The sequence below is a fragment of the Centropristis striata genome, chromosome 18 (genome assembly GCF_030273125.1).
Source record: "Centropristis striata isolate RG_2023a ecotype Rhode Island chromosome 18, C.striata_1.0, whole genome shotgun sequence".
In the NCBI taxonomy this organism is placed as follows: domain Eukaryota; kingdom Metazoa; phylum Chordata; class Actinopteri; order Perciformes; family Serranidae; genus Centropristis; species Centropristis striata.
Window position 1 is genome coordinate 30616669 of NC_081534.1, and position 17650 is coordinate 30634318.

General features: G+C 38.0%; 2 protein-coding genes across 2 annotated transcripts in view; one reads left to right on the forward strand and one right to left on the reverse strand.

Annotated features, from left to right (window-relative positions):
- galnt14 (UDP-N-acetyl-alpha-D-galactosamine:polypeptide N-acetylgalactosaminyltransferase 14 (GalNAc-T14)) overlaps positions 1–17650 on the forward strand; it is a 283833-nt gene extending 266183 nt beyond the window's left edge. The window contains exon 16 of the mRNA XM_059355726.1: positions 15415–17650. Within this exon, the coding sequence (XP_059211709.1) occupies positions 15415–15573 (159 nt within the window). The 3' untranslated portion in view covers positions 15574–17650. The remainder of the gene's footprint in view (positions 1–15414) is intronic.
- On the reverse strand, positions 10059–12412 carry LOC131990645 (E3 ubiquitin-protein ligase TRIM35-like). Its single transcript, XM_059355725.1, has 2 exons — positions 11974–12412; positions 10059–11492 (listed from the first exon to the last, which is right to left on the reverse strand). The coding sequence occupies exons 1-2, from the start codon at positions 12410–12412 to the stop codon at positions 10534–10536; spliced, it is 1398 nt and encodes a 465-aa protein (XP_059211708.1). The 3' UTR covers positions 10059–10533.

Genomic DNA, 17650 nt, shown 5'->3' on the forward strand with positions numbered 1-17650 from the left:
TGAAGCAAGACAGCAGACAAAAGAGGAGGAAGGAGAGGAAGAGAACGGGGGAGGGAGGGAGGAGGAGGGAGCTGAAGATTAGCTCATTACACCTCACCAACTGTTCAGTCTGCACGGAAAAATGTGCTGAAGTGTTTGTGTGTTAATCCCATCTGTATACTGGCAGTGTAGAACAAATCTGTTGGATATGATCAGGCGTGTGCACATCAAGGTTATTACAGTTAATGAAAACTAACGAAATAACTAAATCTAGAATTAAAAAAACATTTTTGTTAACTGAAATAAAAATAAAAAACAATAACTAACTGAAACTGTATTGTGTGGTTACAAAACTAACTAAAACTAACTAAATATATCGTGAAAATGTCTTTTTTGTTTTTGTCTTTGTCAACTTTTTTCATACATAATCCAGTGTTTTTCTTTTAGAACGAGGATTCTGTTAGTGAACCTGCAGGAACACATTGGTGAATCTGTTTACTGAGACTGGGAACCAAAGTTCAAAACACCCAGAACTGAAAGAGTTAATAACCTTATTCGGGCTGAGATGGATAAACCAAAGGAAATAAAAGCAAAATGTATCATGACCTCTTTGAATCTCGCACCCAACACATAGCCCATTACAAAAAAACTAAAACTAATAAATACTAAACTAAAACTAAACATTTTCAAAATATAAAAACAAATTCAAACTAGCAAACACACTCTAAAAACTAAAACTAACTGAATTTAAAAACAAAAAACTATTATAACTATGGTGCACATGTTTAATATGCATGCGTGTGTGTGTGTGTGTGTGTCATTGCTGTTATTTTTGCTGTATTTGTTGTGTGAGCCATGAGTGACGGCACATGGATGAAGTGGAAGAGATGAAAATGTAGACACAAAGGAGGAGGAAAAAAGGAACAAAAACAGAGAAAATAAGAGAGAAAAGGCGTGCAGAGCATAGACTGTAAATATAAATAATGGACGTAGTTACCATGACGTCACCAGTTGGTTTGTGGCCCGTTGGAAGCATTGAGTTCAGCGTTACTCGTCGCCATCTTGTTTCCGATATGGGGAGCAGACCATATCTGGACTGTGAGCAACACCTCCACCTGACTAACTCATGTTAGCATTAACTGGAGCATTAACTGGGATGTTTTGCGAGGAAAAAACAAAAACTAAATGTCTGTTACTGACCTCAGAAAACTGACCAGCGACTCCTTGGAGTGTCTGTTAGTCCAACCAAACGCTGAACAAGACATTTTTACTGAACAAAACGTTCAAATGAACTGTCATTAAGTGAAAATACAGTGAAAGGGTCAAAGTTATGAGACCAAACCGCTAAACATCCTTTTTTATATCTATATAACGTTATATATAACTTTTATTGACACGTTGCCGTGGATATGCATTGTTCTGCTTCTCTCCTGATGACGGCTCGCCTTGTCAGTGACCTGTCAATCAAAGGTAGCCACGCCCCAAATCATACGGTTCTTTATCTTCTATTTTCTTCTAAACGGGGCCATTATTAGAACTATTGACATCAAATTGTCTTGAAGAAGATTTTTTACTTGTGATTGAGACCATAGTGTTGTCCTAAAAACAAATCTGAGGTAATGAATTAAAATTAATAGACAGAAATCTTTCTGCAGCCAAACTTAGCGCCCCCTGCTGGAATTTTCAGTAGAATGCAGCTTATGGCACTTCCTGGTTTGCCTCCCTGCTCAGACCCGGAGGTTGCCGCCTGGTGCAGAGATAAAAGAGGAAAGAAGAAAAGGAGAAAGGAAACATTGAAGAGATGATTAAAAGGAAAGCAGAAGCTGAGAAAGTGATGGAGAGACAGAACGAGGATGGGGAACTGGAGAGATAAAAAGGAAGTAAATTCACACATAAGGTGTCATTTTATGAGAATACACAGCAGCTCATCAACAGGAGCTCAAACATAGTGAGACGCAGTGAATGTGGATCCACTGGCTTTAAAATAGTGAGAATGTGGCTTCAACAGGTCTGGATATTTTTATACCTCGATAATAAGTTCCCTTTTTGACAGCAGCAACACCACAGAGAAGACGTGCTATACCACCACACAGACAGGAAGAACGGCGCCGCAGCAAAAAAAACTAAAAAGTGTTGACCGGCGTCAGAGCTGAAAATGAGGACAGTGATGATCTCTGTCCCACAGGAGGAGCAACACTGAGCAGAAATAAGTGAAGGAATAATGAGGGAAAGTTAGGAGGGAAAGGTAGAAAAGCAGGTAGTTAGAAATAAATTAGTATAAAAGGAAAGTAAGGAAAAAAGAGAGGCTAGAGGGAATGATTCATTTGTTCTGAATTTCGGCTGGTGTGGAAACTGAGAAAGTGAAAAAAGGAAGAGTATTAATGAGGGAGTTATTCACAACACACACACACACACACACACACACACATATTCTTGTTACTTCTATCTTTGTGAGGACCATCATTGGAATAATGAATTCCCGAGCCCCTTACCCTAACCTTCACCATCACAACTAAACGCCCAACCCCTAGCATAAACCTAATTGTAACCATTAACCCTTCAAACAAAGTCTGAAATCTCAAAAAAAGCCTTTAAAGAAGTGAGGACTGGCCGAAATGTCCTCACTTCACAAAAAGGTCCTCACTCTGTTGGTTGAAAACGTGTTCCGGTCCTCACTATGTAGGAAGTACAAGAACACGCACACACACACACACACACACACACACACACACTCTTGTGCACCGCTCAGACAGGCAGATGTTTTGTAGCTGTAGTAGATTTAGTTTGATTTAGCATGTTATATATATTTATATCTATATATATCTATATATATATATATATATATATATTATATATATTTCAAACAGCAGACTATTAGATTAACTAAAAAACATAGCACACACACACACATAAATATAAACTAACACACACACACACATACACACACACACACACACACACAAATATAAACTAACACACACACACACACAAACACAAATATAAACTAACACACACATACACAAACACACACACAAGCACAAATATAAACTATCAAACACACACACACACAAATCTAAACTAACACGCACACGCACATACTTTGGCTGAGCCACTAAAGCACAGTGCTGTCATGTAACTGAAAACTAGAAGACCTTTGTACTAAAACACACATAGACACACCACACACACTCAACTGGGACATGTAACAACACTGTGTGTGTGTGTGTGTGTGTGTGTGTGTGTGTGTCAGAAGGCAGGAAGTAGAGCGATGATAGCTAATTAGAGTGAAGATCCAGTGGAGAAAACAGCCCAGAGCTGACAGAGAGAGAGAGAGAGAGAGAGGGAGAGAGAGAGAGGGAGATAGAGAGAGAGAGAGAGAGAGAGAGAGAGGGGGGGGGGGGGGGGGGGGGTAAAAAAAAGAATAATAATGACAGTCTACTTGCTGAAACAACCCAGATAATAAACATAGTAATGTAAGGATCATGTACAGCAATCAGGTTATTAGCCCCCTACCAATCATTTAACACAAAATATAGATTTTTAAATTATTTTATTGCTTCTGCTTTGAAAAAAAAAAAGATTCTACAATTGTAAATACATCTATAGCAATATAAACTCAAACCTTCTCGTTTCTTCTGTGATGTTTCACTTGTCTTATCTTTTTCTTCACCGGGGACAGTTCAGCGCCGTTAACCATGAAGTAAAAACTAGTCTGTTCAACATGTGAAGAACTTTAAAATATGATAAATTCTAATAAGAACAAATACAGTTAGTAAAGGATAATGTACAGCGAGTAGGTTATTACCTCACATATAGCATGGCTGAAAGAAATCAATAATTTGACACAAAATATTGATTTAATAGAATGATCTTTTTTCTTCTGGTTAAGAAAAATAGTCTATCTATACATCTATAACAACATAAACTGTGTTGTCCAGCTCTGTATGTGTTTTTATCCTCTTCTGCTTCTTCTGTGCTGTTTTCTTGCTCTCTTTGTCTTTTAACCGAAAATACACCTTTTATTGCAGAAAAAAACTGTAAAAACAGGCATTATCGTCAAAATTTGAACTTTCCAAAAGTCCTTGAAGGCACCGTAGGTTAGGAAAGTTTCCGTTAGAAAAAGTGACCAAAAAGGAAGCTATAAATTGTGATATTTCTGTCAGAATCACTTTATTCTATACATGTGGCTGTTGGCTCTTGTTTTACCTTGTTTATAGCTGCTGTACACACTATTCCAGTGCTAGACTTTCTAACTCAGCCTTGTATGAACCGCACCATCAAGCGAGCAAACACACTTTTCTCCAGTCCAGGGCGAGATGCCTTTTCGAGATGGTCACTGTGTCAGATTACAGGCCGTCCTGGTGTGTTAGATTCCTGGCGTGACTCGGCCGAGGACAGACGTCAGTGGGTGAACCCTGTCCAATCGTCCCTCCTGGTCTGATTCGACCTTCACGATGTGCAGAGACAGATATCTGAGATCAGGAATGTTAACAGCCGTGACATCACAGAGCGTGAAGGCAGCAGATGTCCAGCAAGCTGAGAGAGAGCTGAAACATGCACACATGCTGGTGATCAGGAGGTTTGCTGCTCAATTTGGGGGCACCGATAGAGGGGGGAGTTATATTTGATATTTATTCTATGAGAGATCTCGCTTTTTGGGTTTTGGAAATAATAAAAACCAACTCCTCCCTCAAAACTCTGAGGGTACCTGGTGTCAGACCGGTTCACCTTGTTGCTCAGAGGTCAAGGCTTGAAAATATTTCCATACTATGCTGTATGGATTTTTTCCCCCACCTCTATCATCCATAGCACGGACTGATTTTTTTGTAGGGTGTGCTACATATATGTAGCACTGTACAGCCCTGTATTATGTTAAGCTCTAGCAACATTGCTAGTTAGCTTAGCATGCTAATTTTATAGATGGTATCATTAACACAAGTTTGTTGGACTAGTTCTGCATTAGTTGTGGTAATGATACTAGCTGAGAGGAACCATAACTGTTAAATCCAGTTTGGGTTATCTCATCTAACAGCTAGACAATTGTTAGTCAGCTCATGTTAGCGAGCTAGCAGCTTACCTTGGAGCAGCCATATGTGTGTGTTGATCTTGGAGATATTAAGTTGGAGTGGGGTCTCCCACACGGCTTAATCCACAGCCAGCAACACTCCTCTTGCTTTTGGGTTTTGGAAATAGTAATAAACGACTCCTCCCTCTAAACTCTGAGGGTACCTGGTGTCAGACCGGTTCACCTTGTTGCTCAGAACTCAAAGCTTGACGGACCTTCTTCTCTTAGTAACAGTTGCTAAGGTAGGATTCTTAGTAATGGTTGCTAAGGTAGGATTGGACGAGGACTGTACAAGGGAGGAGTTTTTTGTAGTTTTTCTTCATTTCTTCAGTAATATTTATTCTAACAGGGATAAAAACAGTGAACTTCAGGCACCAAACATTAACCTTTAAAGTAGAAATAGTTGTTGCCCAAAAAGACAAAATAATTTAATTATTTAAACTTCAATTTAGTCCATGTCTCAAATAAAACAAAAATGTTATTTATGATTATGAATTTACTCTACTAAATATCCAAAAATTGTGAAAATCACAAGAGAAGCTGAGAATAATAATAATAAAACAATCAAATCTATGTGGATGATGATAACTCTTGTTCTTTTGGTGCACATGCTGATGAAACATCTATCTTTTTATTTATTTTTCAGTGTAAAATAAGGTAATAAAATGAGGTTCCTGAAGCACAACTCCAGTGTTTCAACATCAAATCAAAATTGAAATCCATGAACTGAAATGGGACGACAGACTTTTCATTTCATTATTTCGCACACAAAGTGCCTAAGCCTCAGCGGTTTACAGGACCCTCAGAACACTTTACACCCAAACATTACATTTCATTACCAAATTACAGCAAAAATATTTTCTCCCAGGCTGTGTAAAAAAATATGCTACAAACCTTAATAACCCAAATATGTTGATAATTCTTGTTCTTTTTGTGAGCATGCTCATGAAACATATATCTTTTAATTTATTTAAAAGTAATGTAATATAATGTTACTTACTGTTTTAATTTGAAAGATTTGTAACTTTAATTTTAAATTTTTCTTTGGAAAATTATTTATTCATCAAAGTCAGATTTAAGTCTCATAACCAATTTCTGTCTATTATTTATTATTATTTTGATCTTCCAAACAAAGATAAATGCAACAGGTTCTTAGAATATTACAGAAACATTTTTAAATTTTCATCCCTTATTTTTCATATATTTTTTGGGTGAGTTGGATCCATGGTTGGGAGATGTTAAAGTTATGATCAATAATTTAAAAAATAAACTTCCGCCCCTTCACTGAGAACAATATGAAGTAATTTAAAAAGCTGTTGGTTATTTATTTATTTATTTATTTTTAACTATTTCTATTTGGCTCTAAATTAAACATTGTTCACACTGATTGAGGAAAACAACAACTTTAGTTATTTTCCAGGTGTTTATCTTACTATTGTCGTTCTACTGTAGATTGCACCAACATCATCATCAGGACAACGTAGTCACATGTTCCTCAAAGACTTCAGGACGTCTTGAACAGAACGATGCTGATCGTCTATTTCTGTTGTCCTGCAGCCACAGAGACCTTCACTGGTAAAACCTGAAGTGGGTGATGATCCTCATCCCCATTGAAAAAATATGGAAACATCCTCTCAGTGAAAGTGTGTGTGAAGGTGTGTATGTGTGTGTTAGTGTCAGCATCAGAGAACGACAGCTTTCCTCTGTTCCAGTCCAGATTCACTCTGATCCTCTGAGGCTTCTTCTGCACTACGAGACCAGTGACTTCATCTGATGGTGACCATGAGTATTCATCTCCATAGAACACTATTCTCCATAATCCAGACAGTATGTCGCCTTTCCTCTGGACAGACTCTGCTAACACACCCAGTGACCAGATTTTACTGTCTCCAACCTCGACCTCCCAGCTGTGAGTCCCTGAGTTAAAGCCCTCAAAGCCCAGAACAGAGAAATAATAATCAATCCTCTCTGGATTATCAGGAAGCTGCTGTTCCTCTCCTCCTCTCAGACTGGTCAGATCTTCAGACAGGTTAATTCCTATATCAGAAGTGTTTGGGTCCAGGATGACAGGACTGTAGGAGACCAGGTCCTTCATCTTGTTCCAGATGTTGAAGGCCAGGTTGCCCAGGTGTTTGGCCTGGTCTATCAGAGCTCCTGAGGGCAGCTGTGGATCCTCCAGCAGGAGGCGCTGCTGGACTCTTTCCACTGCAGCCTTGTAGTTGTGCAGGAATGAGACGTGTTCAGCTCTCAGCTCGTCCTCTGTGGCTCTGACTGTGTCTGAAAGAGCTGCTATCTCTCTGCTCAGAGCCTCCATCTTCTCCTTCATCATCTGACTCTTCTGCTCCTCTTCCTCCCTCAGTGCAGCCATCCTGGCCTCCTCTTCCTCTTCCAGAAACTGGTGAAGCTTCTTAAACTGCTCCTTAATCTGCGTCTCTGTGCGTCGGGCCTGGACCTGAATGTGTTCTGCTGTTTGATCAAACTTCACTTTAACTCCTTTAAAAACCTTTAACTTCTTCTTTAAAGGCTCCAGAGTTTCCTGAAGTTCCTTCTTGTGTTGTTGTGCTCTCTCATACAGGTCCTTTAACGCAAAGTAAGGAAGTGGATCCTTTGACGCTCTTCTCTTACAAACCGGACACTCTCTGGTTTGTTTCTCCTTCCACCAGCTCTGCAGACAGTCTTTACAGAAGCTGTGGATGCATGACAGGATGACAGGATCTTTAAAGATGTCGTGGCAGACAGAACAGCAGAGATCGTCCTCTAATCTGGAAGCCATTTAGTCTCTGAGTGAAGCTGAAAACACAGCAGACAAACAGCTCAGCCACTCCCTGTTCTCTCAAAGTTACTTTTCTTTCCTGTAAAACTCTCGTTCAGTTTGTGGATTCAGCAGCTGGGTGAAGTGGAGCTGTTCCAGTATTCCCAGTAATCTCCTGAAGTTGTCCTCTTTCAGTCAGAGTGGAGGTTTTAGTCTGAAGTTCAATCTCATTGTCCGTCTCTCAGTGTGTGCCTCTTTGTCTGAAGCAGAATAACAGCCTGTTTCCTGGTTTGTCTCAGGTGACTCAGCTGAGGTGTGGCACTTTAACACAACAGCTTATCAGATCTCATTCCAAACTGGTTAATAATTGTTATGTACACACAGAAATAATCTGTGTGTTTGCACCCCACTTGTCAATGAAATCACCTGTATAAAATGTTGAATTTTGTTTCCACAAAATTAAATTAAATTTAAGAATTGTTTTATCAAATAAGGGAAAATTCTCAGTGTATTGATCTCACTTCAGTCTTTTTATTTCTCCACAATGACAGTCAAACCCACAGACTGACCAACAAACAATCCAGTCAAACTGAACTTAACTGATATGAAACGTGTGGACGACAACAACTGCTGCATTTTATCAAATTTCTCAACTTTAAGCTTCACTGCTCTGATTTTTTTTGTAATGATACATAAAAAAAACAAACTTTGAGTGTTATTTCGACAACTTCCCGACCTGACACACATGGTGGCTATAGATTCCTTAGATCTTCTAGTTTCATATGATACCAGCAGGTCCAGTATATTCCTAAAATTGAGCTGCTACGTCCTCCGTATAATAAAAAAAAAACTGTGAAAATACTGACGCCCCGTGGAACGCTAGATATGGATACTTGGCGGCTATGAATTGATATTATATCAGCACATAAAATATCGCCATACTATGCTGTATGGATTTTTTCCCCCACCTCCATCATCCAAAGCACAGACTGATTTTTTTGTAGGATGTGCTACATATATGTGGCACTGTACAGCCCTGTATTATGTTAAGCTCGAGCAACATTGCTAGCTAGCTTAGCGTGCTAATTTTACAGATGGTATCATTAACACAAGTTTGTTGGACTAGTTCTGCATTAGTTGTGGTAATTAATCCACAGCCAGCAACGCTCCTTTTGCTTTTTGGGTTTTGGAAATAGTAAAAAACGACTCCTCCCTCTAAACTCTGAGGGTACCTGCTGTCAGACCGGTTCACCTTGTTGCTCAGAACTCAAAGCTTGACGGAACTTCTTCTCTTAGTAATGGTTGCTAAGGTAGGATACTTAGTAACGGTTGCTAAGGTAGGATTGGACGAGGACTGTTCGAGGGAGGAGGTTTTTGTAGTTTTTCTTTGTTTCTTCAGTAATATTTATTCTAACAGTGATAAAAACAGTGAACTTCAGACACCAAACATGAACCTTTACAGTAGAAAAGGTTGTTGCCCAAAAAGAAAAAAATAATTTAATTATTTAAACTTCAATTTAGTCCATGTCACAAATAAAACAAAAATGTTATTTATGATTCAGTCATTATTGATATATAAAGTAGAGCTGAAACAATATTTAAATCAATAATTTACTCAAAAATAGTGAAAAAAATAAAACAATCAAATCTATGTGGACGTTGATAACTCTTGTTCTTTTGTTGCACATGCTGATGAAACATCTATCTTTTTATTTATTTTTCAGTGTAAAATAAGGTAATAAAATGAGGTTCCTGAATCACAATTCCAGTGTGTCAACATCATCCATCCAAAAGGAAATCAAAATTGAAATCCATGAACTGAAATGGGACAACAGACTTTTCATTTTCTTTATTTTGCACACAAAGTGCCCAAGCCTCAGCGGTTTACAGGACCCTCAGAACACTTTACACCCAAACATTACATTTAGTTACCAAATTACAGCAAAAATATTTTCTCCAAGGCTGTGTAAATAAATAATGCTACAAACCTTAATAACCCAAAAATGTTAATAACTCTTGTTCTTTTTGTGAGCATGCTGATGAAACATTTATCTTTTAAATTATTTTTTTAGTGTAAAATAAACTTTCAGTCCTAATTTAGTTTAATTTAAAAAACTACTCATGTTACTTACTGTTTTAATTTGAAAGATTTGTAACTTTAATTTAAACATTTTATTTGGAAAATTATTCATTCATCAAAGTCAGATTTAAGGCTCATTAACAATTTCTGTCTCTTATCGGATTAATTTTAATTGTTATATTGATCTTCCAAACAAAGATAAATGCAACAGGTTCTTTGAATATTACAGAAACACATTGGATAAAACCTTCACCAACGTATTGAGAATATTTATTTGTCTTTCATTGAATTATTTTTAAATTTTCATCCCTTTTTTTTTTAAATATATTTTTTGGGTGAGTTAGATCCATGGTTGGAAGAGGTTAAAGTTATGATCAATAATTTAAAAAATATACTATAGCCCCTTGACTGAAAACAATATGAAGTAATTTAAAAAGCTGTTGGTTATTTATTTACTTATTTTTAACTATTTCTATTTGGCTCTAAATTAAACATTGTTCACACTGATTGAGGAAAACAAGAACTTTAGTTATTTTCCAGGTGTTTATCTTACTATTGTCGTTCTACTGTAGATTGCACCAACATCATCATCAGGACAACGTAGTCACATGTTCCTCAAAGACTTCAGGACGTCTTGAACAGAACGATGCTGATCGTCTATTTCTGTTGTCCTGCAGCCACAGAGACCTTCACTGGTAAAACCTGCAGTGGGTGATCATCCTCATCATAATTTAAAAAATATGGAAACATCCTCTCAGTGAAAGTGTGTGTGAAGGTGTGTATGTGTGTGTTAGTGTCAGCATCAGAGAACGACAGCTTTCCTCTGTTCCAGTCCAGATTCACTCTGATCCTCTGAGGCTTCTTCTGCACTACGAGAACAGTCATTCTATCTGTTGGTGACCATGATGAGTGTGTATGTTGATAGAACTGTATTCTCCATAATCCAGACCGGGTGTCTCCTTTCCTCTGGACAGACTCTGATAAAACACCCAGTGACCATAATGTATTGTCTCCAACCTCGACCTCCCAGCTGTGAGTCCCTGAGTTAAAGCCCTCAGAGCCCAGAACAGACCAATAAACACCAATCCTCTCTGGATTATCAGGAAGCTGCTGTTCCTCTTCTCGTCTCAGACTGGTCAGATCTTCAGACAGGATGAGTTTTGTACCAGCAGTGTTTGGGTCCAGGATGACAGAACTGTAGGAGACCATGTCCTTCATCTTGTTCCAGATGTTGAAGGCCAGGTTGCCCAGGTGTTTGGCCTGGTCTATCAGAGCTCCTGAGGGCAGCTGTGGATCCTCCAGCAGGAGGCGCTGCTGGACTCTTTCCACTGCAGCCTTGTAGTTGTGCAGGAATGAGACGTGTTCAGCTCTCAGCTCGTCCTCTGTGGCTCTGACTGTGTCTGAAAGAGCTGCTATCTCTCTGCTCAGAGCCTCCATCTTCTCCTTCATCATCTGACTCTTCTGCTCCTCTTCCTCCCTCAGTGCAGCCATCCTGGCCTCCTCTTCCTCTTCTAGAAACTGGTGAAGCTTCTTAAACTGCTCCTTAATCTGCGTCTCTGTGCATCGGGCCTGGACCTGAATGTGTTCTGCTGTTTGATCAAACTTCACTTTAACTTCTTTAACCCTATAAAGCCAAGTGTATCATATTAGATACAGTAATTTTTGAGACTTCTACATCATCAAAAACCTGATGTATACATGTGTTGAAGATAAACAAACTGAGCAACAAATTGCACAAAAATACCAGATGTAGCAAAAATGATATGCAGGTTCCACGAGTGGATCAGTCATTGCTGCATTAAAAAACTTCATATCTGCAGATGTATGATGTTGTGTTATATGGATAAAAATATGTATTTTGCATGTTTGAGGAAAAAGGAAAAGTTAAAAATGTTGTTTGATGTTTTTGTTAGTTCAAGAAAAACAAACTGTCAGCAACAAATTGCACAAAAAGACCTGATGTATCAAATATGATACAAATTAGAATTCATATATGCAATTTATTTATTTTTTAAAATTCGTCAGCAAGTTAATAAGCACTCGGTTTTAAAATTTTTTTAATTTTCTGTCAATTATTTCATGGTTCAGGCTTTATAGGGTTAAAAACCTTTAACTTCTTCTTTAAAGGCTCCAGAGTTTCCTGAAGTTCCTTCTTGTGTTGTTGTGTAGCTTCATCGATGGGTCTGATTGTGTGCTTGGTGTGTTTTTCGGAGTCTCTGCAGACGAGACACACTGGCTGCTGATGGTCCAGACAGAAGAGTTTGAGTTTCTCAGAGTGCAGACTGCAGAGAGCCTCTGAAGCTCTCTGATCTCTCTCCTGTAAGAAACTCTCACACAGGTTCTTTAACGCAAAGTTCAGAGGTGGTTCCTTTGAAGCTCTTCTCTTACAGACTGGACACTCTCTGGTTTGTTTCTCCGTCCAGCAGCTCTGCAGACAGTCTTTACAGAAGCTGTGGCCGCATGACAGGATGACAGGATCTTTAAAGATGTCGTGGCAGACAGAACAGCAGAGATCGTCCTCTAATCTGGAAGCCATTTAGTCTCTGAGTGAAGCTGAAAACACAGCAGACAAACAGCTCAGCCACTCCCTGTTCTCTCAAAGTTACTTTACTTTCCTGTAAAACTGTCGTTCAGTTTGTGGATTCAGCAGCTGGGTGAAGTGGAGCTGTTCCAGTATTCCCAGTAATCTCCTGAAGTTGTCCTCTTTCAGTCAAAGTGGAGGTTTTAGTCTGAAGCTGAATCTTATCGTACGTCTCTCAGCGGCGTGTGTGTGTGTGTGTGTGTGTGTGTGTTGTCGTCTCACTGACGCAGAATAACAGCTGTTTACTGGTTCGTCTCGGGTGACTCAGCTGAGGGGTGGAGCTTTAACTCAACAGTTTATTAGGTTGAGCCTCATTGTAAACTGGTGAATAACTGTTATTTACACACAGAAACAATCTAATTTCATATTACTTCTTTATTAACCTTGAGTATGTAGTTTCGTTGTAAAATATCAGACATAAAGCAGCACACAGAACTTGGCCATCACGCAACAGGAAGAGACACAAACTGTCTGTGCAGGACAGTTAACCCTATAAAGATTTTTTTTTTTTTTTCTAAACTGGACTGTTTATTGAACCTGCTGACATTTAAAAAAAATTACATTACACAATTACAAACATGAAATTACATTTCAATTTGCATATATGAATTCTAATTTGTATCATTATTTGATACATCAGGGTTTTTTTGCAAAACACACAAAATGACCAAAAAATTACACAAAATTGCAAAAAATACACAAAATTACCAAAAAAAGGAACAAAATTACAAAAAGAGACTTATAATGAACAAACGAGACACAAAATGACAAAAAAGACACAAAATTACAAAAAAGACACATCATTTATCTGCTGATATGAAGTTTTCACGCAGCAATGATCCACCAGTGGAACTTGCATTTTTGCTAGATCTGGTATTTTTGTGCAACATGTTGCTCACAGTTTGTTTTTCTTGAACTAACAAAAACATATAAAACCCAACACTTTCAAGTCTTTGACTTCCCTTTTAACATTTTCCTCAAACATGCAAAATAATTTCACAAAATGACTAAATAGAAAAATTTAACTAAAATTAAAAAAATAAAAAAATAAATAAAATTACTAAAAAAAAAAGACAGAAAATTGTAAAAAAAAAGACACAAAATTACCAAAAAAGACAAAATTACAAAAACATACACAAAATTACCAAAAAATACACAAAATTACCCAAAAAGACACTAAATGACCAAATAGACACAAAATCACAAAAAAAAGACACAAAATCACAAAAAAAGAGATGTAACATGAAAAAACGAGACTCAAAATTACAAAAAAAGACACATTATTTATCTGCTGATATGAAGTTTTCACGCAGCAATGATTGATCCACCAGTGGAACCTGCACATCATTTTTGCTACATCTGGTATTTTTGTGCAACATGTTGCTCAGTTTGTTTTTTTCTTCAACACATGTATCTATCATGTTTTTCAGGGGGAAAAAAATCACACTGATGATTTAGAGATCTCAAAAACTTGTGGATCAAATATGATACATTTGGTTTTATCGGGTTAATGAGCCTGTTCAACTTCCTATTGTGATGTGCTGCTGAAATGACCTGATCCTGATCCTGATCCTGATCCTGATGCATCCTGGACTGGAACAGACTGAGAAACTTAATGTTTGTCCAGTTGTAAGAGAGAGGTAGTGATGTGTTGTCCCGCCGGCTGACGTCAGCAGTGCTGCAGCTCTCAGTAACGAGCTGAATACTAATTGATTTACTTTTAATTATCCCTCTCGTCTTTTTTTTTTTCAATTAAAAAGCTCCGCGGCCCGTCACTGCACTTTGATGAGCGTGTCATCGTGACAACGGACCCACAATGCAACTCTACAGAACAAAGCCTGTGTGTGTGTGTGTGTGTGTGTGTTGCTACGAGGCCTTATGAGATCGAGATACATGGCAGCGATACGCTTCAAAGGTTCAGCACATTCATACACACTGATGCACAGATATAAACACACATAAACACTCGTGCACACTCCTTTTACACACACACAAACACACACTCACAGATATTACACATTCACACACACATTCTGGTTTCCCCGCCTTGCTTTTCCGCTCTCTCTCTCTCTCTCTCTCTGATGACGGCTTCACACCCTCAGCTGGATGAAAGCGTCTTTTCTTGTCTGATCATATCTGCCCCCTTTGTTTTCCAGCTAAAGAATCCAGCTATGAATAATGCAATCACACACACACACACACACACACACACACACACACTGCAAACAGTGGCCAGAGAACAACTGGATGACAGCAAAAAGTTTGGAGAGGGCTCCATCTAGTGGTGACTGTTAGGAATCACTAGTTTTTATATTAGAGGTTTGCAGTGATTTTATTAACCCTCTGAGCCCCAACGAGCCATTTCAAATTATATATATATAAAAAAAATCTATATAACTCTATAAGTCCTGCAGCTCTATGGAATCAGCACAATCATGGTTAGAAGTGGGAACAACTCAAACATGTCTTTGTGCAGAATAACACAGTTAGAATGACAGAAATCATACATAAAAAAGTTGAATTTCTCAGATAATTTTTTTTTTTTTAATTGGAATAAAATTGATTTTTTTATAAACACTTTTCCAAGAGCCCACAAGTGTCACTTCCACATATTGAAGTATTGTCATGTTTCCAGCTTCTCCTGTCCTCTCCTCTCTGCTCTGTGTAAACAGCCTCTCCTCTCCTGTCCTCTCCTCTCAGCTCTGTGTAAACAGCCTCTCCTGTCCTCTCCTCTCAGCTCTGTGTAAACAGCCTCTCCTCTCCTATCCTCTCCTCTCAGCTCTGTGTAAACAGATTTTCAGTGAATATTTGTCACGTGAGAATATATATTGAAAATCTGAGAATATATATTGAAACCTCCAATATATATTCTCAGGTATATATATATATATATATATATATATATACTTTCTAGCCTTAAAGTGAGCTGACAGTAGTATTTTGTGTTTTTTCGGCAGCGCTGGCAGAAGTCGGGGACTCACCTGGAGCACCTGGTGTCCCGGTTCTGTCTGGACTCGGAGATGGCTCTGGACGGGATGGACTCGTCCCGCATGCTGGTCATCAGCCCCTGTGAACTCAGCGCGTACACACAGAGATGGGAGGTGCCCTTCTCCTGACCCCTGACCCCTGACCCCTGACCCCGGGACCCCCTCCACCTCCACCAACCTTACCTTTCCCCCCGTCAGTCACTCCTTCCCAGAGAGCGCCGCTCTGAGCGAGTGAGGCTGCATGAGCACGTCGAGCGGGAACTTTATTCCCACTGTCTGATTAACTGAGGGACGTTTTTAAAGGAAGAGACGACATCAGAGATCAGAGTGGAGAGTCAAACCAAGTGCACCTTAAAACCCCGAGCTGTCAAAGACCCCCGGCTGCACAGAAACTTTGCTTGAGGACAAAAAAAAAATATCAGAGAATGTGTCTTGTAATCTTTTGCAATGAAGGTGTCTGTTTTTGTTTTCACAGATTTCACAAATTTAAGAATTTGGGGATTAAAAACCACAAGCACAACTGGAGTTTTTAGCTTACTTGTCACTGTCTTTACTGCAATAGAAGCTTCCACATAGCAGAGTAACACATGAACAGGACGCGTATTCTTGCTCTAAATTTACAAGGTTTATTATTTATTGTTTTTTTTTCAGCAGTTGTGTAACTTAATAACATCACAAAATCACAATTTATTCATGTTTTGTTTTTTTTTGACCCAGCTGGTCAACCTGATCCGATCTGTACAGAAACCCTGAGAGGTGAGTGAGAAAAAAAACATCTAATGATCCATTTATCAGCCTGATTTAAACTGTTTTCTCTCCTTTTTTGTGACATTTTTTCTAATCTGTGTGAAAGAAAAGTTTTGCCAGGATCAGAAACAGTTGGAAAAAAAGTTTTTGAATGGGAAAAATAGAAATATCTTTGTAATTAGGATCATTTTTGTACGTTTTTGTTGTTGTAAAAATGATAAAAGTACATGAATAACGTGAAACCTGGAGAAAACAGCGGCGCATTTCTGCCTCTTGTGGCCACAATGAGTATTACAACAACAAACACTTAAAATGACCCTGACAAAAAATAAATAAATAAATATATAAATCACCTGCCAAAAAACAAAATAAAACAAAACCAAAATTAAGAAAAATATCCTGTAAAATCACCTGGAATAACTTTATTATTTAACTCTTTCTACAGCTGATAAAAAATAGGTTAAATTTGTAAAATATCCAGCAAAAAATGTCCTTTCAACTGGCAAAACTTTATTTTTTTGCATTGTTTTACCACTAAAAAAGTAAGTAGGATACATTAGAAAAATGATCGTGCAAGATCCTGGAACGAACTTAGACTGTCTAGAAAACATTTATTTCCTCGAGAGAAATTAAAAATGTAAATTTAGATTTAGAAGATGCATCACCAGAATTTTTCTCAGGGTTTCTGTAGACCTCCCTCAAGTTTTAAAGCAGCTGGATAATCACCTTTAATCTGGAAACTTTCTAATTCTACTCACTTCAAGATGACCTTATTATTAATCTGCTTTGTGAGACAGAACCAAAAGATCTAACACCGGTAAATCTGCACAGAACTCACAATGTCCTCTTAATGCTGATTCATGAACCTTCCTCTTGTGTTCCGGTCGCCACCGACCCATTTTAGGTTTGAAATGCATAAAACTACCACCCAATTTTTGTTTATTGAATCAAGGCTTTTTGACTTTGTCAGGAACTTCTATTTATACAAAATAAAACAAAAATCAATTTCACTAAATTATAAAATTCCCTGGTGAAAATGATAAAGTTTGTGTTGTTTCAGTTAGAATATAAGATCATAAAACAGTATTTAGTGAAATATATATGAGTCAAAATTGACCCGTAACACCATAGATGTGACTATAGTTAATAATGGAATAAAACATTAATTTGAGATGTTGAGATATTTTATAGAATTCTTTTGAGGTTCATTTTACGATTTTTAAAAAATTCAAAACGAGGCGTATGCTGTCAAAAAGGCCCCCAAAAAATATTAAAACTAATCTTTTATTGTATAAGGAAGCATATCAAGGTCACCAAGAGCTAAGAAACAAATTGGATAATAAATAATTGTTTTAAGGGTATTTTATGGATCATTTTAACATAAGAGATAGCAACAGAAAGCTAACAGAAAGCTAACAGAAGAGGAAGGTTAAGTGTCCCTACTGTCACTGTTCTGAAG